Source organism: Sinocyclocheilus grahami, unplaced genomic scaffold (assembly GCF_001515645.1).
Source record: "Sinocyclocheilus grahami isolate Dianchi unplaced genomic scaffold, SAMN03320097.WGS_v1.1 scaffold370.1, whole genome shotgun sequence".
In the NCBI taxonomy this organism is placed as follows: Eukaryota; Metazoa; Chordata; class Actinopteri; order Cypriniformes; family Cyprinidae; genus Sinocyclocheilus; species Sinocyclocheilus grahami.
Window position 1 is genome coordinate 699,682 of NW_015505549.1, and position 24,688 is coordinate 724,369.

Here is a 24,688-nt window from a genome sequence, read left to right on the forward strand (position 1 = left end):
CGCGGGAGCTGATGGCAGCGGGCGCTGGATATTTGTGGAGGTCAGTGTGGATATTGTGGATGAGTTCTTCTGTGTCATCACGTTCTATTAGTTCTACAGCTTCAGTTTCTGAGCTTTCACGCTTATTAACACATACAGCTGTGCCCTCACCACAGTGCAGCAGCGAAAAGGGACCCCTTTCAAACAGTGTTGCGTTCCGAACGTTGTTTAAGCGACATACACCGGTATTGCGGTATTTAAAACATTCATATCATAACAAAAATTCCTTTTAGTGAGCCGATTCTTTTAAAGAATGGTTCAAAGATGAGTTATTGGTTTGAACGTATGTAATTTACATCAGCATTGAGAAGATCTCTTTCTGTAAGCAAAATGGACTTTATAACTGAACTATGCCCAAATGAATCTGAATCAAAAATCTTGAATCAATGAGTCATGAAAAATTAAGATTTTGAATCGGTCGAAGTTAACAGTTGATTCACTTTCTGAATCTCAAGTCATATTCGGTCAGATGTTTTTATGGCCTAATTGTAAGGTTGAATTGACTTGGAGGAGAATCTTTGGGAGTAAAGCTTTTAAGGTTACTAACAACAAACATACTTGACTTTGTCTTTTCCAAACTCGCTGAAATGATCTACAAAATATAGGGTTTTTTCCCTCCAAATTTGAACAGATTTTATCATGTTGAACACCTGGATTCATTGAGCGCTTCATGCACCAGTTAACGTCTCCAAGTTTCAGTCTTTCCTTTCATCTGCATCTTAAACCGTTCTTCAAAGACGGTTTGTTTAAACGTCCCATGCCAGTAAATGCTAATCGCGCATGCGTTTTCTCTGTGCAGTTACCCTGAGAACGGCATGGTGCAGCTGCGCGGGAAAGACGTCCGTCCGCGGGCGCGCACCGTCTACCAGTGGCACCAGCTGGAGCAGGGCATGATCGTGATGGTGAACTACAACCCCGACGAGCCCAAGGAGCGCGGCTACTGGTACGACGCCGAGATCCAGAGGAAGAGGGAGACGCGCACCCAGCGCGAGGTTTACGGCAAGATCCTGCTCGGGTAGGGCGACGTTTAGTCTTTAACCCTAAAACTGGCAACGTATCCTGTGGGATACAAACATTTGAGAGGCAGGGAAAGTGTAGGTCTCATTTCTTGGTTTCATTTTGAAAGGTTGTTTGTTGTGAATATTTAGACACATTGACTTTGTTCATACATTCTTTGTTTAGCTCACGGGCAGCATTTAAAACTGCATGGCCGCCTGTAGTGGGAAATCTACTCACCCTCCTAAAAAAGTTGCTCTAGTTCACATATTTACACACGTTGAAGGGGACTTGCCTGTTTAAAAAGCTGTTCAGCATTAGCTTATTAGGTTTACATTGAAAGTTTATGAATTAAATGCTTACATTTTTTGTAATCTGTCTCTAAATGTTTGTATCTCAGAGGATACGTCGCCCTTTTAGGGGTATAAATCAAGATATAAAAACATATATATATGTATATGTGTGTGTATGTACTCATGTACTCTGTGATTTTGTGGCTTGTGTTTTAGAAAATCAAATCTTTTTGTAATCTTGACAAAACACATCGTTGGAAAGGTCTGACAGTCAAGGTTCCATATTTGGTGACTGTTTTGTAATAGAAGTGATATTGTGACAGAAAATTATTGATTTGTGACCGAAAACCGCATCAAAAAATTCAATAGAGTTTGGGTGTCACCCAGTGGTTATTTTTGGTATAGTGCCCAAACAAAATCTCACAGGAACCACAATTTTGGTGATACCAACTTCAAATTTGGAACATAACTTGGTTAGACATATGGCTTAGATTTTATAGCATTTGAAGTGCAGCATTTTATAAAGTGTTTATTTTATATACAATATTTATATACAAACTCAAACATCTATAACTTTTTTTTTTATACTTTTTTTGAAGTGCGTTCACTTCAGCAATAATCTGCTATGTTTCTTCTTTAAAAAGAGACCAACCGTATTCCAAATTGTTCAGGAATTACAACCACGTTGTAACAAGCATTGATAAACAAGTGGTCTGTTTTCAGTGAATTTATACCCCAACCTGGCAACGTATCCAGTGTGGGATACAAACATTAAAATAAAAATGATAAGTCATGTTTTGAAAAAAAATGATCAAGTTGTATAATTTGGAAAATAGCAATAAATAAGTTTTCTGATGTCTCTTTATAGTCTTGCCATTTTTAGGGTTAAAAGGGGATAGTTCACCTAAATTTTTTTTTTTTAATCTCTAATTTACTCATCCTCCACTTGTTCCAAATGAGCTTCTTTATTCTGTTGAACACAAAAGAAAATATTTTGAGACTTTATATGGTAACCAAACGGTTAACGGTAGTCATTGACTTCCATAGTATGGAAAAAATACTACGGAAGTCAAAAGCTACCATCAACTCTTTGGTTTCCAAGATTCTTTGAAATAGCATATTTTGCACTTCCTTAAGCCTAGCTTGTGCAAGAACAAATGCGTGAAGTGTGGTTTGACCAACATTTTACTTATGTAGTCGTGTTCAGTTAGCAGAACGTATTTGCATTAATTGCTCATTAAGGAAATTGTCTTGTTCGATGAGGAAATGTAATTAAAAATGGTCTGTTCCACTATAAATGTCTTGCTGACCATTTTCTTTTATTGGTCTAATATGAGTTTATCATATTTCAATTATTTACAGACTTAATGATTTTAAATGCGTAGTTAATTATGACGTTTTACTATGCAATTAAAATGCATGTTTCAAGAGATATAAAACAAGTATATAGTGTGGTTAAGGCTTTAAAATTATTTGTAAATTATCAAATGTTTAAATCTCTTGTAAAGTGTAAACGCGAAAAGGAATGTTTATCAAACCACTTTTTACATAAGGCGTCGCTTTCAGTTAGCAGAACAAATTTGCATTAATTTCTCATGAAAATTGCCTTGCTTTCATTTCTTTCTGTTGATTTGCCATATCTGTGCAGGTTTAGTGCAAATACTGAACTCATGACATTATCGAGAACATTGCAAACACCAAACAAAACACACCTACAGAGTTTAGTTCTGTTGAACTTAATGATTTTAATTGTATAATGAACAGTTTAATTATAATATTAATTGTAGCTATATATACCTAAAATAAATACTTTAAGTTTTACTATGCAATTAAAATGCATGTTTCAAGAGATTTAAAACAAGTATATAGTGTGGTTAAGGCTTTAAAATTACTTGTAAATTATCAAATGTTTAAATCTCATGACATTATCGAGAACATTGCAAACACCAAACAAAACACACCTACAGAGTTTAGTTCTGTTGAACTTAATGATTTTAATTGTATAATGAACAAAGTTTAATTATAATATTAATTGTAGCTATATATACCTAAAATAAATATTGTAATTATAACAAACATTTTATTATACAATTATAATCACATTTAAAAATATTTAAAACAGTTTGTTACAGGACTATAAATTCATTGGTAAACCTCTCAAAGTGTTCATAAAAAAGGTTCTTATGCAGGAACATGTAAAATGTCGAACTATTTTTTTACGCAACATGTTGCATTCAGTTAGCAGAACGAGTTTTGCGTTAAATGCTCATTAAATCCTATTAAAATGGTGTCTATTCCATTATAGACGTCTTGATGGCCTTTTTCTTTCTGTTGACTCACCACCATCCCTGAGGACGAGGACTGGTATACGAGTTTATCTAATAGTTCTGTCCAAAGCAGCGACAAATCAACTCAAACTCAACCTTCTGGTGACGTCAAAAAATTCTTAAGTATTTGAATTGTATAATGAAGAAAGTTTGATAACAATTTCCATACAAATTTGTTTATACAAGATTTAAATATGTTAAAGATATTTAAAACAATTACGTAGCTTAGTGTATAGTTATGGGGAAGTCGTAACCCAAAGGTTGGGGGTTTGAGTCTCGTACCGGCAGGGCTGTGCGACATGGACAAAAAAAATCTATTGCGATTTTCTTTGACGCACACAGACATGCTTTACAGTCATTAATGCATTCAGTGTGAATTTGAAACATATTTCCAAAAGAAAACCAATTAGAGCGTTATCAAAAAGCTGTAACATGTCTCTAGAACAGATATAAGGCAAAATAATCACCAAGTAAAGGTGTAACAAAATGTCTCTAGAATAGACATGGCAGAAAGAAAAAAAAAACCCCCGTGTCCAGGGATTTTATTTTTTTTGCCATGCATTGGTCATAGAGGTCTTTGTGGCGTTGCCTCAGATGTTGAACTAGATTTGTTGCGCCAAGTTCACACGTACTCCATGTGCAGTGCGTTTACAGTATGTGTATGCGGTGCAGAAGCAGCACGGACTCATTTTGCTTTCGCACAGGACGCGTTTGCAGTCCGCTCCTGATCCGTGGCTGTTTACCACAAACACAACATTTATCCATTATTTTGATTTCAAATCCAAACATTGTTTCTGAAAATGCTTTTTCAGCATTGTGATTCTCTTTTATCACAGTACAGTAATACAATCTTTCATAGACATATTCATGTTTAAACTCAATAAATATAACTTTGTTTTCCTACCTCCACGAGTGCCATCTATTATTGCCTTGTTTATCTAAAAGTGCACTTTTCCTTGTTTTAAATCTAGCCAAAAAGCCATGTGTTGACTGAAACGGTAGACTTTAATTATATGCATTTATTATTAATTACAAAATTTCAGTGTCAATCCATGTTAATTTTTACCGCGAATAATGCGCTGTCACTTTAATTCAGCGCGTGCAGCACAGCAGAAATGGACTCCGTGCGGAAACGATCGCAGCATGACTGCTGCAGACGCACTGCTCCTGGAGCGCACTGCCGGAGCGCAATCGCGTGCCGTGTGAACGCTCTGATCCGTTAACATGGGCATGGAAAATATACGCACCACAGCCGGAGTGTGTGAAACTGGCGTTACATTACGTTTGTATGCCCGCCCGGTCTGTTCTGATCTCGTGCTGCATTCTGATTGGTTCGGATTGCATACTGCGGGAGGTCGGGGGCACGGAAAATCGTGCTATAAAGCGATTTAGAAATCGCACAAGCTCGAATCAGATAATGATAATAAATAACATCCCTAATTTGAACCAACAACCTTCTGGTGACGTCAAAAAAATTGTTCGATTTAACTGTTTTCGTGCTCAAAATTTGTCTCTTAAATTTAGCTACAAACTTTAAATTGTATAATGAAGAGAAAGTTCACTGTAGTCCACTTTGATCATAAAGTTTTGTGTATGCAATGTTTACAAATAAAGATCTCAATTACATAGATTTGTTACACGTGGCTCTAAAATGGAATAAATGGAATGTACAAAGTGTTTGTAAAACATTCTCGCAGCAAGGACTAGTAATCAAGTTCTGCATCACTAATTACTCCTCATTTATCTAATATGTTCATTCAAAGCAACAATAAATACTCTTAAGGGATTTGAAACAACAACCTTGTCAACATCCAGCTTGTTAGATTTAGCTGTGGTTTCATGCTTAAAGTTTGTCTACAAACGTAAATATTTTAATTGTATAATGAAGAAAAAATTCATTAGTTAACTAACTCTTATCATACAGTTGTTTATACAATATTTAAATATATTAAAGATATTTAAAATAATTACATAGATCTGTTAAACTAAATTCTAAAATAATTAGCAAATTGTTAAATTTGTGTAAATTGCTGTGTTCATAAAACCATTCTTGCGACAAGGACTGGTAAACGATTTCTCTGTAACCAATTAATTACTCATTTATCTAATACATTCTTCGAAAGCAACAAAAAAATCGACTCTTGAGGGATTTGAACCAAAAACGACATAGATCTGTTAAACTAAATTCTAAAATAATTAGCAAATTGTTAAATTTGTGTAAATTGCTCAGTGTTCATAAAACCATTCTTGCGACAAGGACTGGTAAACGATTTCTCTGTAACCAATTAATTACTCATTTATCTAATACATTCTTCGAAAGCAACAAAAAAATCGACTCTTGAGGGATTTGAACCAAAAACCTTCTGCCAAAATCAAAACGCTTGTTAGTTTTAGCTCTATTTTCATGTTCGCAAGGTTTGTCTCAAATTTATCTTCAAACTTAATTTAATTGTATAATGAAGAAAAAAGTTCATGGTTAACCTTTGCATACAATTTGGTTTATACAATATTTCAATATTAAAAGTATTTAAAACAATTACATAGTTTGGTGTAACGATCTCTGTCGTTTGTAAATCGATTAAATTTGTGTAAGTGTTCATAAAACCATTCTTGTGACGATTCCTCCACTAATTACTCGTCATTTATCTAATACTTTAATTCAAAGCTACAATAAATCGACTATTGAGGGATTTGAACCAACAACCTTCTGGCAAAATATGCAAAATGTTTGTAAAACTACATTATAATAAGTTTTTGCCTTCAGTTAGTGAAACAAATTTGCGTTAATTGCTCATGAAACCATTGCGCAAATTGTCGATGAGCAAAAAAAAAAAAAATTGAAACGTGTCGATTCCACTATAATTGTTTTTTTCCGCAGGTATTGTCCTGAATGCCGTAACGATGCCAGCGAGGTGGTTCTGGCTGGAGAGAAGCTGAAGGAAAGCAAGAAGAAGGCCAAGATGGCGTCGGCGAGCTCGTCCAGTCAGAGGGACTGGGGGAAGGTGTGTTTCAGACGGACGCATGCGCAAACAGAGGTGGGGTTGGTTCAGATGAAGTGTTTATGAGCCTGCTGTCTCGTTTGGCAGGGTATGGCGTGTGTCGGCCGCACTAAACAGTGCACCATCGTTCCCTCCAACCATCACGGCCCCGTTCCTGGAGTCCCAGTGGGAATGCTGTGGAAATTTAGAGTGCAGGTGGGCATCTCTGATCTGCTCGAGTTTGTCTCGTTTATGGTCACGAACCCTAGAAAGTGTTTTATTTAAAAAATTTGAATTTATTATTATTTTTTAAATATTTTTTTTATTTATAGTTTCCATTATTAGTTTAATAATTGAGTAAAAGTAGTAAAAAAATATATATATATATATATATATCATTTATTTTTAAAAAAAAATTTTGGGCCTTTTATAACTCATGGAAACTCTTAAAGTACTGGTTTTATTATTAAGAATAATTATAAAATTTAGATGGTATAATTATAGTTTCCATTATTAGTATTAGTTTTATTAAAAAAATTACATTAATTTATAGTTTCCAAAATTAGTTTAATAGTAAATAATACTAGATTTTTTTATAGGCCTTCTATAATCATAGAAACCCTAAAAAGTATTAGTTTTATTTATATTAAAAATTATATATTTTTTATAGTTTAATTACAGTTTCCATTATTAGTAGTATCAATATTAGTTTTATAAAATAAAAGTTTTAAAGTGTTTTTTTTTTTTTTATAAATTATAGTTTCCATTATTAGTTTAATAATGGAATAAAATTAGTAAATAATGCAAAATAAAACGTATCTTATCTAAATGACTTTTCTACTCTCTTAGAAATAAGTCATAGAAAGTCTTTTCTTATTTCTAAAGTTGTTTATGAAGATGTTTAAAACAATTACATAGTGTTTGCAACACATTTCTTTAAAATTGTATAATGACCAAGCTAATAATGTGTTTCGTAACCGTTTTATCATAAAATTAAGATTTTTATACTACATATTTAATATAAAAATAATTTAAACAATTGTTTTAAATGGACTTGTGTAATTTTTTCAATTGTTTATAATATTTAAATATATTTGCATATTTAAATTAATTAATTTATTGTTTTTCTTCAACACTGCACAAATAATTCATAAGTTAAAAGTATTTATAAAAGTCCAGTAATCAAGAAAAAAGTAAATTCGTCGGCCAGTGAAAGGAGTGCGAACCCTGTTTTTTCCTGATGGTCATGCATGTGGACACGTGCTGGAGATGAAGGTGATCTTGTTGTGTTTGTGACGCTCAGGTGAGTGAATCCGGCGTTCACAGGCCTCACGTCGCTGGGATTCACGGCAGAAGTAACGACGGCGCTTATTCACTGGTTCTTGCCGGAGGCTATGAAGACGATGTGGTACGTCTGCAGATACTCGCCCCAAACCATCCTTTGAGAAGTCTTTCCCTTCCTCTGTTAACCTGTGACTCTGTCTTTATCAGGACGATGGTAACGAGTTCACCTACACGGGCTCCGGGGGTCGCGACCTCTCAGGAAACAAGAGGACGGCCGAGCAGTCCTGCGATCAGAAGCTCACCAACATGAACAGGTCCGAGAAACAGCGCTGCACGTTCAAGACAAAGTCGTAAAACCTACGTGACACGATGATAAACCAGTATTCAGACAGAGATGTAATATAAAATATGGATTATTAATTGTAATACTGATAATTATTGTACACTGAACCATACAAAACAACACAATTAATTGAATTATAGCTTTAATATTGTATCAAAGTTCATTATTCAACATTTGTTATTAATATTTTTTTTGTTACAGTAATGTAAACTAAACCAAAGAAAACAAGGAAATATGAGTTATAATGTATTAAAAAAAAATAACACACTTGAACTGAATTATATCTTTTATAATTGTATAAAAACATTCACTTTTTTAAAAAATCATAATCTGTATGATTTAGTTATTTAACCAAATTAATTTTATTATATTTGAATGCTGTCAAACGATTAATCGCATCCAAAATAAAAGTTTTTGTTTACATAATATATGTGTGTGTTCTGTGTACATTTATAATGTGTGTGTGTGTATGTATATATGTATTGAATATATAAATGTAACATTTTTTCTTAAATATATACATGCATGTGTGTATTTATATATACATTATAAATATACACAGAACACACACATATATTATGTAAACAAACTTATTTTGGATGCGATTAATCATTTGACAGCATTAAAATATAATAAATTTAATTAGGTTAAATAACTAAATCACACTGATTATGATTAATCGTTTGACAGCACTATTATATTTATACTCTGAGCGATGCAAACTCAGGTTAGAAACATTTAAAAAGTCCTGGGAATAAGTTCTCATCCAAATGATGACAAATACGTTTTTAACACGTTTAATAAATAACATGTAGTTGGATCATAGCTTTTAAATCGTGTGAAATTATTAGTTTTTTTTTTAATAGTGCTTTATACAAAGCTGCTTCTCAGTAGTAATCTGGAAAATAAGTGTTAAAGATGTAATTAATGAATAGAATTTAATTAGGTTAAATAACTAAATCACACTGATTATGATTAATCGTTTGACAGCACTATTATATTTATACTCTGAGCAATGCAAACTCAGGTTAGAAACATTTAAAAAGTCCTGGGAATAAGTTCTCATCCAAATGATGACAAATACGTTTTTAACACGTTTAATAAATAACATGTAGTTGGATCATAGCTTTTAAATCGTGTGAAATTATTAGTGTTTTTTTTTAAATATAGTGCTTTATACAAAGCTGCTTCTCAGTAGTAATCTGGAAAATAAGTGTTAAAGATGTAATTAATGAATATTGCGTCAGGTTTTGCGTGAATTCTCCTGTTTTTAAGGCTTTATTGTTGCTGTGTTGTTTGTAGGGCTCTTGCGCTGAACTGCAACGCGGCGGTGAACGAGAAGGAAGGCGCCGAGGCCAAAGACTGGAAAGCTGGGAAACCCGTGAGAGTCGTGCGCAGCTCCAAAGGACGCAAACACAGCAAGTACAGTCCTGAAGACGGCAACCGATACGACGGCATTTACAAGGTGAGCGATTCCTGGTGTTTTGAGCATGATGTTTTTGCAGGGTTTCTGTGGGTATTAAACCGCTCTTAGGAGCGGTTGCATCAACAAGGATTAATTTAAGTAAGGTTTAGAGCTAATCAAAGATTTGTTGATCTGGGTTTTATGTTGTGTTGTGTTGCACCACTTAATTTTAAACACAGATGAACAAATCAGGGATTAGAACTCTAACCTGCGATTAAAACCTCCATCTACGATTAATTTTCTCCACCATGATGGATGCAATTAAACAGGAACAATGCTAATATTCCTAATTTTTCTTTGCTTACTACCAAACTCTTTCTGACATAAGTTGCTTGTCAAAAAAGGAAATAAACTTGTAAAATAAACTGCTATCGTTATTCAAACGGCTGATCAAGCAAGCAATGAATACATTTCTGGCAGTGCATACGGATTTCATAATCCTGGAAATATATTTATAGTATCAATTAATGGAGTATGTTTTATGACGGCGCCTCCCTGGCTGTTTGATCGCCGGCCAGCATCCACGCGTGGAGCGGGCGTGAGAAACGAGAGGCGTGGCCGCGATCATTGGCGCTCACTTCATCGTCACCGCTGCCATTAAATGCTATACAGTATATTTCTGTTTTCTTTGTCGTGTGCTGAGACGCACCGAGATGAGTGACGGATTCACATCCCGGACTCGAGTTTACTACGGGCTGCCAAGACCCTCACAATCTGCTGGCTCAATGCGCTTAAATCTTCCTTTTTATTTGTAATAAACACCTGAGACCTCACAACACACCCTCTATTGTTTTCTTTGTTTAATCAGCCACATAATTGTAACTGTAGGTGCACTTTATTTCATTTACACCTGTAAGTTTAAAATTAATCCCTAATTGAGATTTCAATCTGAGTTTAAAGTTATGGAGCAACATGATTAAAGTTAATCTATTTTAAATATAAATCCAGGATCAAGATGATGGTTTGAATGTAATCCTGCTTATTTTTAAACAAGGTTTAAACCTTGATTTAATCTAGATTAAAGCTTAATGCTTGTTGGTGCAACCCACCCTTAAAGTCTTAATTCACACTTCCACAGATTAAAGATGTCAAAAAGTCTTAAATCAGAGCAGGAAGTTTTACAATTGAGAAAGTCATGGCATTAAATTTTGCATTGCACTGCAAAAAATCAATATCGTCCTCCATATTTTTGTCTTGTATTCCAGTCCTAATATAAGTGAACAGTAGAAAGTTATTAGATTTCCTGTGAGCGCATGTGATGGACCTTGCAATTGAAGCGTACTGATACATTTGAATTATACTTTCTATATTTATTTTAGTTGTTTTTATTCAATTTAAAAAAAAAGTATTATACGCAATTTTTTTATATGCATTACATTTTTATAGTTATTTGTATTTAATTTTTTTAAATTTACATTTTTAATGATACTTTTAATGTAGTTTAGTTTTTATTTTAATTCTACATAGTTTTTTAAATTATACTTTCAGTAGAATTGTATTTGTTATATTATATATTTTCTAAAAGTTTAATTATACTCTCAATCATGCTTCATTTTAATTATGATTTAAATTTTATTTTATTCAAATTATACATATGTATTTTGGTTATTGTAATGCATTATGCTCATTTTAATTATACGTTTTATTTTGCGCTTTTTACTGATGTAATTATTTTAATTATATTACTAAAAAAACTTAAATATAAGAAAAATAAAATAATTCAAGAAATAAAAATGAATAAACTATGTAGACAAAAAAAACGAAAGAAACTGATAATTTTTTTTTTACTAAAATTAAAATTGATGATAAACAAATAAAAACTGATTCAAAACTTAAATAATCTATAATAGTGTCTCAGTGATACTAAAATAAGTTGGAAGTTTTTAACTTTGAGGTGTTGCTAATAACTCATTTGGACAACGTGATGCATTGTTTTCTGTAACTTATTCCTGATTTTCTTTAATTGGTCTTAAACGGGTCTTTAAAGTCTTAAATATACCTGCAGAGCCCCTTAATTAATCGCTGTTTATTAGGTGGTGAAGTACTGGCCGGAGAAGGGCAAGTCCGGCTTCCTCGTTTGGAGATACTTGCTGAAACGAAACGACGATGAACCGGCGCCGTGGACCCGCGAAGGAAAAGAGCGCATTAAGAAACTGGGGCTCACCATGCAGGTAAAGTCTGACAGATTTCACTCGCATTTCACCCAAAATAGTTATTTCTTCATTAAGGTTCGCCCGTTAATCCTCATTCCCCTGTGCTTCAGTATCCTGAAGGTTATCTGGAAGCCGTGGCTGCGAAAGAAAAGGAGAAAGAGAACAAAAACGACGAAGACGTTGATGAAACGCCCACTAAAGGCAAGAGGAAGAGGAAATCCCAGACTGGTAGGTGAAAACGTCTTGGTTTAATAAAGACCAAACCTGATGATCAGTCATAACATCCTCGCTTTTCTCAATCGTAGTGGACGAGAAGAGCTCTCCGGCCAAAAGCACGCCTAAGAAGATGAAAGTGGAGGCCTACAAACTGAGCAAAGAGCAGAAGGTCTTGATCAAGGACGACGAGCTCAACAAGAAGCTGTGGGACGAAGCCATGGAGTCTCTCAACCTCGGACCTGTACGTACAGACCAGCGTCTTTAATGCGTCTTGTAATTAAGGTGCTCTGAAGATATTGTCGGTTTAATGTGTTCGTGTCGCACTTGTAGCGCTTCATCAACAAAGTGGAGGAGGTTTTCTTGTGCATCTGCTGCCAAGAAGTCGTCTATCAGCCCATCACCACAGAATGCCAACACAACGTCTGCAGGGTAAGAGACCACAACCACAGACGCACACTCATGTTATACAGCAGCAACGGACTTTAGAGTGGACAATAGAAAGCTATTCAATTTTCCTGTGAATGCATGTGATGGACCTTGAAATTCAAAATTCTATATGTGACCCTGAAGCACAAAACCAGTCATAAGGGTCAATTTTTCGAAATTGAGATTTATACATCATCTGAAAGCTGAATAAATAAGCTTTCCAGTGATGCATGTAGAACAATATTTGGCCGAGTTGCAAATAGATTTACAACTATTTGAAAATCTGGAATCTGAGGGTGCAAAAAAATCTAAATATTGAGAAAATCATCTTTAAAGTTGTCCAAATGAAGTTCTTAGCAATGCATATTACTAATCAAAAATTAAGTTTTGATATATTTTCGGTAGGAAATTTACAAAATATCTTAATGGAACATGATCTTAATTTCCTAATGATTTTTGGCATAAAAGAAAAATGTATAATTTTGACCCATACAATGTTTTTTTGGCTATTGCTACAAATATCCCCCAGCGACTTAAGACTGGTGCAGGGTCACAGATAAATACATTTTTAATTAAACTTTTTATGTATTTTAGTTACCTTTTTATTTGGTTATTCATTTTAATTTAGGTTTTTACATGCATTCTTGTTTAATAATTAATTGTTTTTTTATTTTGTTTTAAATTAAATTTTACTTTATTTTAGTTCTTTATTTTAATCGTATTTTGTTGGTCATTTTAATTAAGCTTTAAGCAGGGTCACAGATAAATACATTTTTAATTAAACTTTTTATGTATTTTAGTTACCTTTTTATTTGGTTATTCATTTTAATTTAGGTTTTTACATGCATTCTTGTTTAATAATTTTAATTGTTTTTTTATTTTGTTTTAAATTAAATTTTACTTTATTTTAGTTCTTTATTTTAATCGTATTTTGTTGGTCATTTTAATTAAGCTTTAAAGTTGTATTTGTTATTTTTAATTATTGTTTCACAATTGAATATGTATTTTAGTTATTTTAATTAAGCTTTTTTATATTTTTTAATTATACTTCATCTTATTTATTTTTAATTTTGATTATACTTTTTTGTAATTATTCTTTAGTAAAATTATATTTGAGCTATGTATTATATATAATGTAATTATGCTCCATTTCAATTACTTTTTATTTATAGTATTTTAATAACTTAATTTTATGTATTTTATTTTAATTATACTTTATATTTTAGTTATACATAAATATATAATTATTTTAAAATAAGTTATTTTTTATACTCTTTTAATATGTATTCATTTTTATTTATCTTAATTATTCCTTTGTTTTAATGTACTATTTTATATTTTAATATTTTAATTATACTTTTCATACATGTTATTTATTTTTATCTGTTTATTCATTAATTATAATTTGATCACTCCCTCCCAGGCCTGGAAAAAAGTAATAGAAATTAATTTTTAATTCATGAAAATGCCATTTGAAACCATTTTTCCCCAAATTGTGCTGAGATGTAAAGTTTGTGTGTGTGTGTGTGTGTGTGTGTGTGTGATCTCTGAAATGTATAAAAACTGAAAATTAGCTTGACGTTGTACTTCTATCACAATATCGCATTAGCAGCAATATAAATATGCCTGCTTTTATTACATATGCGCTAGTTTGTACGTTTATGAATAAGACACAAACGATTTTCTTCTCTTTGCAGGAATGCCTTCAGCGGTCTTTCAAAGCCGAGGTCTACTCATGTCCGGCTTGCCGATACGATCTGGGCAAAAACTACGAAATGACGGTGAACAAACCTCTCCAAGCCATCCTCACCCAGCTCTTCCCCGGATACAGCAGCGGCCGGTGTTGACACTGATGCTGTCGTCACGGCGACGTGACAGAATTCCACGAACGAAACATGGATTTCATTTTTTAATATATTTAACAAATGCATCAGGTTGTAGGAGTGATGGAAACCTCCGCCTTGATTGAACACCGCTACTTGATTTGGCCCTGTTTGGTGACCTGCCTCTATCTAGCCTCTCGACTTCTATACGCTGTAGTTATTTCTTACGAATTGTGATCTTCGTATTTACGAGTAAAGTGATAATAGTGGTGTTTTAGCTATAGCCACTTCAAGTGACGTATCATTGCCTCCTTGTACCCTACACCAGCACAATGAACCATAGCTATGCACAATTACAATGTTCATTAATCATTTTTCGCAGCAATTTGTCATTACGATGATTTGTACGAAAACGCTGGCTCTAGAATCCCGTTGCTTCATAAGTGCGTTTGACATTTTTATTGTACCATCGTTTGGAACTAACTAAATTTAACGGATGCTAATATCCCATCAAGTTTTTTTTGCCATTTGATGTTAACAAGCTTTCGTACGAATGCTATTTAGAATGGTGCTGTAGCGTTTTTACAATTGTTAGCGTTATCTACATTTAAATGAACTATCTATGCACTATTACAATGTTTAATTTTTCACAAGCAGTAATTTGTCATTGCGATGATTTGTCTGAAAGCACTGGCTCTAGAATCCAGTTAAAACAATCCCATTGCGTTATGATCAGTGCGTTCGATGTTTGTACCACCGTTGATGCTAACTAAATGTAGATGAACTAGCTATGCACTATTATATTATCTTTATCTAATATTCCAACAACTTTTTCGCCATTTATGATGTTAACAAACCTTCGTACAAATGTTAAGACCTGAGTGCCGTAGCAGTAACAGTTTTACTGTACAATCGTTAGCGTTAGCTAAATTCAAATGAACTAGCTATGCGCTGTTACAATGTTGGCTAATGGTTTTCGCAAAGTAGTAATTTGACGTTACGATGCTTCGTGTGCAAGCGCTGCCTCTAGAATCCTGTTAAAATGATTCAGTTGCATTATGATCTGTGCATTTGACGTTTTTACTGTACCATCATTAGCGCTAACTAAATGTAAACACGCCAACTGTGTACTGTATACGATTTTTGCGACACTAATATCCCAACAGGTTTTTTCATCCTTTATGTCGTTAACAAGCCTTCATACGAATGCTAACATCCATGAGTTTAAGGTGCTGTAGCAGTAATGTTTTTACTGTACCATCGTTAACTAAATTTAAATAAACTAGCTATGCACTATAAAGATGTTTACAACGTTAATCTTTCAGCAACTTTTTTTGGCCAGCAGTTTTTCGTCATTTATGACGCTAACAAGCCTCCGTACAAATGCTATTAAATCCGTGAATTTAAGGTGCGGTAGCTTTTCTAGCGCGCAAAACCGTTTTACATTTTGGCTTTATTAAATCTTTTATCGTACTGTCTTTATTGGTAACTAACTAAATTAAAAAATTTATTCATTTTAACCTAATAGTAATTTACGTTAAAAACTCAACGTTCGTTGAAATTGATAAGCGACTAAATGAATACGCTCTGAAATGAATAGATATCATCCCTCTTTTTTTCCGTTTCGTTTAATTGCTTCGCTGTTTAACTGCTGTAGGTGCTTTAGAAATGGAGAGTCGTTTTCCCACTAACTTCTGCCGTTATGCAAACAGTGGTCATGCGCGTAAAACCAATCCGCGATCTGCATTTCAGGTGCTGTTTTAAGTCGATCCCGGAACCGGTTTTAAGCGCTCCTGCTCTGCCTTGACTTGTCGAAGGTTTTCGAGGGAAATCCTTGAACCGTTTTCCGCACAAACCCCAACAGTTTCTCATTCAGGAAGTATTTAATTGTACCGTCTTTTTTCGCCCGTTGACGTTTTTTGCTTGTTGTAAAAGTTATTATAGAATTTGCTAAATAAAATGCCTAAGGCTGCAGATAATTACCATTTTTTTTTATTTTTTAAACGTTCTTAGTTATACCTAAACTATTTCTAATATTTGAGTAGACTGGAGCTGTATATTCTGAAATTTGAAATTGTATATTTTTAGCACTTGTATTTAGCAATTTTATGTAGTGGTTGGTGCATAGCTATTTTCTTGCACTGGGATGAGTGCTATATTTTTCAATAAACTGTATTGAACTTTTATATAAAATAAAACCCTGTGTGTACTCTCTTATTATATAACGCTCTGTGCGCGTGTCCACTTTATTTTGGAATAAAAAGCAAGCAGTTTTATTAGAACGAACGTTAAAATTGTCTGAACTTCCGGGTTTGCCTTAGCTCTATGGCGTAGCTGTTGAGAAATTTAAGTGGATTTACTTATTGTAGAGCTAACCATATTTAACACATTCCAAGCGGATGTCATAACAAACGTCAGTAGGCAAGGAAGTTATTAAAATTAGTACGACCTTACTTTTACGCTGTGGAAATGCAACCGGATGACTGAAGACAACTGAAAAGGGGCGGGGCTAAATAATATAGCGTGCTAAACAAACGTTTTGCGCTACAAACCAGTGTGTTTGACTTTTTAAAATTAATTTAGATACAATTTTGTGATTATTAAGCAACATAATGGACTGTTTTTGTTCAGAAAAATAAGAATCTTTATTATTTATTATTTTTTTTAATAAAAAAATAAGGCGGATAACGCGCTGGAGTCGCTCAGAAACCCTGAAGGCCTTTTTGTGAAACAAATAAATCTTTCACAAATTCTCAAAAAATCTCAAATTTTAATTTAATTCTGAATAATAAAAGGAAAACGGGTAGATGGATAAATAGATGGTTAGTCTATATTGTGTATGTTCTTTGAACATATTTCCACGTCGTTTAAATTAAGGCTTTTCTTCAACTTGTAACGCATTTAGCTGAAAACATGCTTAAAACGGGAAGAATCTTGAATATAAACCGTATATGGCATATTCCATCAAACGCTGCCGCACAATACCGGAAGACACACTGTTATTACGTGATTTCCGTGATAGTAGAATGCACAAACACGACGCGAAAGGCCGGTTGAGCCGTCAATCGAACGCGTCAGCCAATGGGAGGTTACGCTTTGCTGCGATCCAGCCAATCACGGCACACGTCGCGCTGCAGTGGGCGGAGACGCGGCCCAGCGCTGCCGTAACACTACCGAACCTTTAACGTTAGAATCCAGAAAACGGAGAGAATCGAGAAGAAAACAGCGAAAAGAGTACAAAACGAACCAGAGCAGGAGGTAACGCGATATATACGATCTATATAGCGCTTTCAGGTCGAGTCCGCTGACGCTGGAGGGGGTTTTATTGTTATTTGGGATGTTAAGAGAGCAGCTGTGTTGATATGCTTGTCAAATCAGCAGCTGAAGGCTGCTAGTGAGAAATATTAGCACACTAACGCGTTCGCATGTGAGTGCATTTGATGCATAAGTCACAGTGTGTGATGTACATGTCTTGCTTTAATAATTTCGCGTGTGATTTTTCATGCATTTCGCTTTAGCAGCCATGGTGCGTTCTGCTGTAGGCTGCACACACACACAAAGGCCATTTAAAGCTGCATCTCTCGTGCTGTTTGAACTTGAGCCGAGCTGAACACCAGGAGTTTGACATGCATTTTGCATCGATTGGTTCGTTCTTTCATGCGTGGATGGTGTTTAAGGTAAAGCATCAAGCATAGTTTTAATAGCTGACGAACTGCAGTCATCGAAAGTTAGTGGCAGGAAAATGTCTAAGCTATGAAGACGTACTTGAGGGGAATTTTGCGTGCAATTGTTGATTATTTGTTGCATGCATGCATGCATAATATTGAAGGTAATACAGAGACTTTAATAATATCTAATTCAATTAAAATAAGCGATGCATTTTGCATATGGCTATTTTTTTGTATTTTATTTTTTAAAGGAGTAGATCATCCAGAAATGAATATTTGCTGAAAATTGACTCACCCTCATGCCATCCGAGAATGTAGATGAGTGTGTTTCTTCATCAGATTTGGAGAAATGTAGCATTGCATCAGTTGCTCTGCAGTGAATGGGTGCCGTCAGAATGAGAGTCCAAACAGCTGATAAAAACATCACAATAATCCACAGCACTCCAAACCTGCATGTTTGAAAGAAACAAATTTTTTAGCATTTTTTAAATGTGCTCCCGCCTTCATAAAAACGCTTCCTCCAGTGAGTCAGTGTTCTGGTCTGAATCAGGAGAGAAATCTGCACAGATCCAGCACTGTTTAAAAACAAATATGTGGCTGTATTTTGATAACCTGCATGTTTGAAAGAAACAAATCGAGCATTTTTTAAATGTGCTCCCGGCTTCATAAAAACGCTTCCTCCAGTGAGTCAGTGTTCTGGTCTGAATCAGGAGAGAAATCTGCACAGATCCAGCACTGTTTAAAAACAAATATGTGGCTGTATTTTGATGTCCGAGACAACATGATATGGGCTTCTGGAGGAAGCGTTATTATGAATTATGGACTCGTATTTTAGCCGGAAGCAACAATTGAAGTTAAAAATGTCTTGATGGATTTCTTTCAGTGCTTTTCTGCTTGGTTTGTTATGCAGCTGTCATGCAGTTATTGATGATTTTGTTCATGCATGCAAAATCTTTAAGGTACAGCACAGGCTATAGTGTAGTTTTCAAAATATAATGTAATATAACATGGCGATTTAATGTTTTCACTGTCAGAGAGAGCATGAAACATGCACTTCTGCTTGATTCGGACAACTTCTGTTTCCAAGAAGTGGCAAGAAAAGGGAAAAACAAATGCACTGCTTGCTTGTAGCCTATTTGATTTCTATCTGTTGTTGGTAATATTATCACTTATTAATAGTAATTTTTCTGTAGCTAGTTATAAGGGTCTGTATTTCCGGCTAATGTATTTCCATGCCGTTTAAATCATAATGCCTTGAGTAAGTTCATTAACATGTGCGCTCCATGTCTTTTGCATAAGGAAATATCATGCAAAGCAGCATGGCTGCCGGACTCTTTGATAGCTAGCTAACTATTCTGTGCATTTCAGATATTTTAAGTTTAGTTTGATTTAACTTAGTTAGCCATTTTATTATTTTATCATGGTTGGCAACTTCATTGTGTGCAAAAAATGTATTTATATCAATCTTCAAATCTGTAATATTAATTTTTAATTTGTAGTACTTTACTTCAAAATAGTGTCTTTGTTTCAAAATGTGCTTTAAAGAAGATCATTCGAATTCAGTCCAAACAGATTGCGTTAGTTTAATGGCGTGTCTTTATTATTGATGTGCACAATAATCTGGTTTCTTATGCGGGATCATGCAAAGAGCCACATATTTTTTCTCTCTTTTTCACGGCTGTGCAGTGTTTTTCGTCATTCGTGTGCTTGTTGTGCTCGTGGTTTGTGTGTTTCTGATGAAAGCGTGTGCAACGCAACAGGTCAGACGAGGATTTCGGCACAGTGACGGTAATAATAATGGCTCTGAGAGTTTCGCTTTGGGCACTTTGGTAATTGGCCTGCTCTGAACAGGTTCTTTTTCAATGCTTTTATTTCGTAATCTTTTAAAAAACCATCATCTTTTATCATTTTCTACATGGCTTGAATTGGAAAACCCCCAAAAACAATTCAATAAAAAAACCGATTAATTCATCAATTCGTTTTATTTATAGGTAGGTTTAACATTTTCAGCTTTTTTGTTAATTTCAGGACTGTTTATTATTGAACAGCAGTTAAAAATGTTATATATATATGAATTTGAGGTTTTTGTCACCATTTAAAAACCGGTTTCCGATAATGATGTTTATTGATTCAGGCTTATTTTTATATTTTTGTAGCCTATTTCTGTCTTTGAGGACCTGAAATAAGTACACTTTCTCATATAATTGATATAAATTGTATCTTAAAATATTAATATAAAAAAAACAAGAACTTCATAGACAAGTTATTCATCAACTACCAACTATCATTTATATTTTGTAAATCTCCTATCGTAAATATATCAAAACTTAATGTTTGATTAGTAATATGCATTGCTAAGAACTTCATTTGGACAACTTTAAAGATGATTTTCTCAATATTTAGATTTTTTTGCACCCTCAGATTCCAGATTTTCTAATAGTTGTATCTCAGCCAAATATTGTCCCATCCTAACAAACCATACATCAATGGAAAGCTTATTTATTCAGGTTTCAGCTGATGTATAAATCTGAATTTCAAAAAATGGACCCTTATCACTGGTTTTGTGCTCACATTCATATAAATTCAAACCTAGCCTATATGACGATTTTAGAAAATAAAACTTTTACAGGAAACAGTTATTCCAAAGTTTATAATCAGCATTTTTAGTTCGTCTCAGCGCAGTGTTTCTCTGAATGGCTGTAAGTATTAGTAATAGTGGTGTGGGTATTGATTGGTGATGTTTTTGTATTTGCGTCCGCAGCTTTAGCTGACCTGCAGTCATGGACCCGTCTTTACCTCCAGACCTGAACCCAGAGCCTGAACCGGCTCCAGAAGCAGACACCGCTCACGATTCACCTGTCCAACCCACCCTGGACTCCAGCCAGGAACCGGCTTCAGATACGGCCCAGGAACCCTCTGCAGAACCGTCAGCACCAGAACTCACACCAGAACCACCGTTCCCAGTGCCGCCTCCAGCGGCCAACTCCTACAAGATCATGACCTTCAGACCCACCATGGAGGAGTTCAAGGACTTTGGGAAGTACATCGCTTATATCGAGACCCAAGGAGCTCATCGAGCCGGTCTGGCAAAGGTATGGAAGTTTGAGTTAAATTGCAATTTTAATTTGAATTAGAAGAATTATGGTGTGTTCACACCAGACGCGAATGTAATTATTCTCGCGAGTAGATTACATACAAAGTCAACGCAAAGACGTGAATGACGCAAACGCACGATATTCGCCTCAATCGCATCTTCCGCTCAAGTTAAAAAATTTCAACGCGGGCAGAAAATTTGCATGACGCGTTCTGGTGCAAGCCAATCAGTGAAGAGCTTCTTGACACGTCCAGTTGAATCAGACAATGGCAGAGAACATTATTGCAGCCGTCTGTTATTATATAGGTCTGGAGCATAGAAAACAATTAAAATCAGTTGTAGTGGTAGTTGTATTTTATTAGCGTGGCTACAGAGATGCTGCTATCAATAATAAAAATAATAGTAATATAGACTTGCACAACAGCGCTGTATGCTGCGTGAGAGACGCGTGCGCACTCTGATGTAAACAAGCGCGGAGGAGAAGCGCCCGGCGGAACATGAGAGACGCTCTGGAGGAAAGCGCACTTTCACTCTCTGACAGCAGGTGGCGCTAAACTGCAGAAATAATAATAATAATAATAATAATTTAAATGCAGCCGTTACGCCATAAACCCTGTAAACAAAGCAGCTGCACTACTTTCTGTTTCTGAATGGTGTTTAAATGATTTAAACAGCCATTCAGATTTGTGTATTTGCTCTGATGTTCATCACAGCGCCAAATACTTACATATTTAGACTTAATAGGCTATTTATTTTCAGTCTTTTTTTACATTTTAATCAGGACTACAACATGGCCTAGATATTGTTTGAAAGTGTTTTGATTCTTTATTGTTCGGTCACACTTCACATTAGGGCTTCATTAGTTAACATAATTTAATTCATTAGTTAACATAAACTGCCAATGAAAAATTCTTCTGAACATTCATTAATCTTAGGTAATTACAATATTTAATAACACGTTGTTAAAATCGAGAGTTGCAGCTGTGTTATTTAATGAGCTAACATGAACTAAGACTTAATAATTAATAACTTCTGTAGCAAATGCCGCTATTGCTGATTGTGAATGTTAATGCATTAACTAAGCTTAACTAATGAGGTCTTATTGTAAAGTGACACCTATTGGTCTTTATAGTTCTTTTGCACTTTAATCTGTGTAAAATTTTTAACTTTATACATTTTTCTGTATTGCTTTATTGCATTTAAATGTTCAGTTATTTTTGTTATAAGAAAAAAGTTATTATACCTGTTATACTGTATTATGACAGCACTTTTTTTCAAGCCATACATCAATGGAAAGCTTATTTATTCAGCTTTCAGATGGTCTATAAATCTCAATTTCGACTTATGACTGGTTTTGTGGTCCAGTGTCACATATATTTACACATATAACTTTGAATAATCAATTCTGTAAATGCATTTTTTCATATCTTCTGAACACTAAGATAGTCATTTTTGTTTTCTAAGGACTTGAGCAAACATAATGAAAAACGCTTGTGTCAGTTTTCTAACTGTACGGTTATTTTCTCGCTCAGGTTATTCCGCCAAAGGAGTGGAAGCCGCGGCGTTCCTATGAGACCATTGAAGAGATGGTCATTCCTGCTCCCATCATGCAAGTGGTGACCGGCCAATCAGGACTCTTCACTCAATACAACATCCAGAAGAAGTCCATGACGGTCGGAGAATATCGCAAACTGGCCAATAGTAAAAAGTACACTTTGTTTGATCAAATCCAATTTTTATAATGTATACAACGTGGTTTCTTTGTAAAGTTGCCCTCTCTTATCTGGACCTTTATGTCAATAACGTGACTAAAATTTTAATTGTCTTTTGGGGGTATTTTTTCAAAAAGATTGACTGAATGGTGAAGTAAGATTTTTTTATGTTTTTAAAAGAAGTCTCTTCTGCTCACCAAGCCTGCATTGATTTGATCCAAAATACAGAAAAAGCAGTAATATTGTGAAATATTTTTACTGTTTAAAATAACTGCTTTCTATATGAAAATATTATAAAATGTAATTTATTCCTGTGATTCAAAGCTGAATTTTCAGCATCATTCCTCCAGTCTTCAGTGTCACATGATCTTCAGAAATCAGTATAATATGCTGATTTGCTGCTCGATAAACATTTCTGATTATCATCATTATGTTGAAAACAGCAGGGTAGATTTTTTTTCATGTTTCTTTGATGAATAGAAAGTTCAGAAGAACAGCATTTATCTGAAATAGAAATCTTTTGTAACATTATGAAATGTCTTTATCATCATCTTTTGTCTTTTGATCAATTTAAAGCATCCTTGCTAAATAAAAGTATTAATTTCTATAATCCCCATTATATATAAATATATAAAATTATTCTGAATCCAAGATTTTGAATGGTAGAGTGTATAATGTTACAAAAGCTTTTTATTTGAGATAAATGCTGATCTTTGGATCTTTCTATTCATCAAAGAATCATGAAAAAAATTTACTCAACTGTTTTAAATATTAATAATAATAATAAATATGTTTTTTGAGCAGCAAATCAGCATATTAGAATGATTTCTGAAGATCATGTGACACTGAAGACTGGAGTAATGATGCTGAAAATACAGCTTTGAATCCAGAAATTTCTGTACTTTGGATCAAATCAATGCGGGCTTGGTGACCAGAAGAGAATTCTTTAAAAAACATTAAAAATCTTACTGTTCAAAAACTTTTGACTGGTAGTGTAGATTTAATGCTAAGTTTGCGCTTTTACTACAGCAAGTGTTTCATTGATTCTTCAAGCTTGATTTATACTTTAACTTTGTGTTTTCTTGACCGATCTCAGGTACTGCACCCCTCAACACAAGGACTTTGATGACCTGGAAAGAAAGTGCTGGAAAAACTTGACGTTTGTGTCGCCCATTTATGGCGCCGACATCAGCGGGTCCCTCTATGACCAGGTTAGTCACCTTTACTATGATTAGTGTTCAATAGGAAACTATGGTGATATACATTTTCTTTTAATATATTTTATTTCAGTTAAAGCTTGTTTTATTTTAAAGGAGACATATTATGTCCCTTTTTACAATATGTAATATAAGCCTCTGGTGTCCCCAGAATGTGTCTGTGAAGTTTCAGCTCAAAATACTCCACAGATCATTTATTATATCATTTCGAAAATGCCTATTTTGAGTGGAAGCAGAAACACGCTGTTTTTCGTGCCTGTCTCTTTAAATGCAAATGAGCTGCTGCTCCCCGCCCCCTTTTCCAGAATAGAGCTGCGCCATTACAGCTCGTGTAAAGTTGCCCTCTCTTATCTGGACCTTTATGTCAATAACGTGACTAAAATTTTAATTGTCTTTTGGGGGTATTTTTTCAAAAAGATTGACTGAATGGTGAAGTAAGATTTTTTTATGTTTTTAAAAGAAGTCTCTTCTGCTCACCAAGCCTGCATTGATTTGATCCAAAATACAGAAAAAGCAGTAATATTGTGAAATATTTTTACTATTTAAAATAACTGCTTTCTATTTGAAAATATTATAAAATGTAATTTATTCCTGTGATTCAAAGCTGAATTTTCAGCATCATTCCTCCAGTCTTCAGTGTCACATGATCTTCAG

General features: G+C 34.3%; 2 protein-coding genes across 2 annotated transcripts in view; both read left to right on the forward strand.

Moving 5' to 3' along the window:
• LOC107549364 (E3 ubiquitin-protein ligase UHRF1) overlaps positions 1-16,557 on the forward strand; it is a 28,174-nt gene extending 11,617 nt beyond the window's left edge. Inside the window, exons 5-16 of the mRNA XM_016230411.1 lie at positions 839-1,054; positions 3,663-3,692; positions 6,534-6,657; positions 6,742-6,849; positions 7,937-8,041; positions 8,125-8,231; positions 9,563-9,725; positions 11,759-11,896; positions 11,989-12,106; positions 12,184-12,335; positions 12,425-12,523; positions 14,218-16,557. Coding sequence (XP_016085897.1) covers positions 839-1,054; positions 3,663-3,692; positions 6,534-6,657; positions 6,742-6,849; positions 7,937-8,041; positions 8,125-8,231; positions 9,563-9,725; positions 11,759-11,896; positions 11,989-12,106; positions 12,184-12,335; positions 12,425-12,523; positions 14,218-14,367 — 1,510 coding nt within the window. The 3' untranslated portion in view covers positions 14,368-16,557. The remainder of the gene's footprint in view (positions 1-838; positions 1,055-3,662; positions 3,693-6,533; positions 6,658-6,741; positions 6,850-7,936; positions 8,042-8,124; positions 8,232-9,562; positions 9,726-11,758; positions 11,897-11,988; positions 12,107-12,183; positions 12,336-12,424; positions 12,524-14,217) is intronic.
• Positions 16,558-17,488: 931 nt separating this feature from the next.
• kdm4b (lysine (K)-specific demethylase 4B) overlaps positions 17,489-24,688 on the forward strand; it is a 66,111-nt gene continuing 58,911 nt past the window's right edge. The window contains exons 1-3 of the mRNA XM_016230412.1: positions 17,489-17,601; positions 20,773-21,103; positions 22,638-22,813. Of these exons, the coding sequence (XP_016085898.1) occupies positions 20,792-21,103; positions 22,638-22,813 (488 nt within the window). The 5' untranslated portion in view covers positions 17,489-17,601; positions 20,773-20,791. The remainder of the gene's footprint in view (positions 17,602-20,772; positions 21,104-22,637; positions 22,814-24,688) is intronic.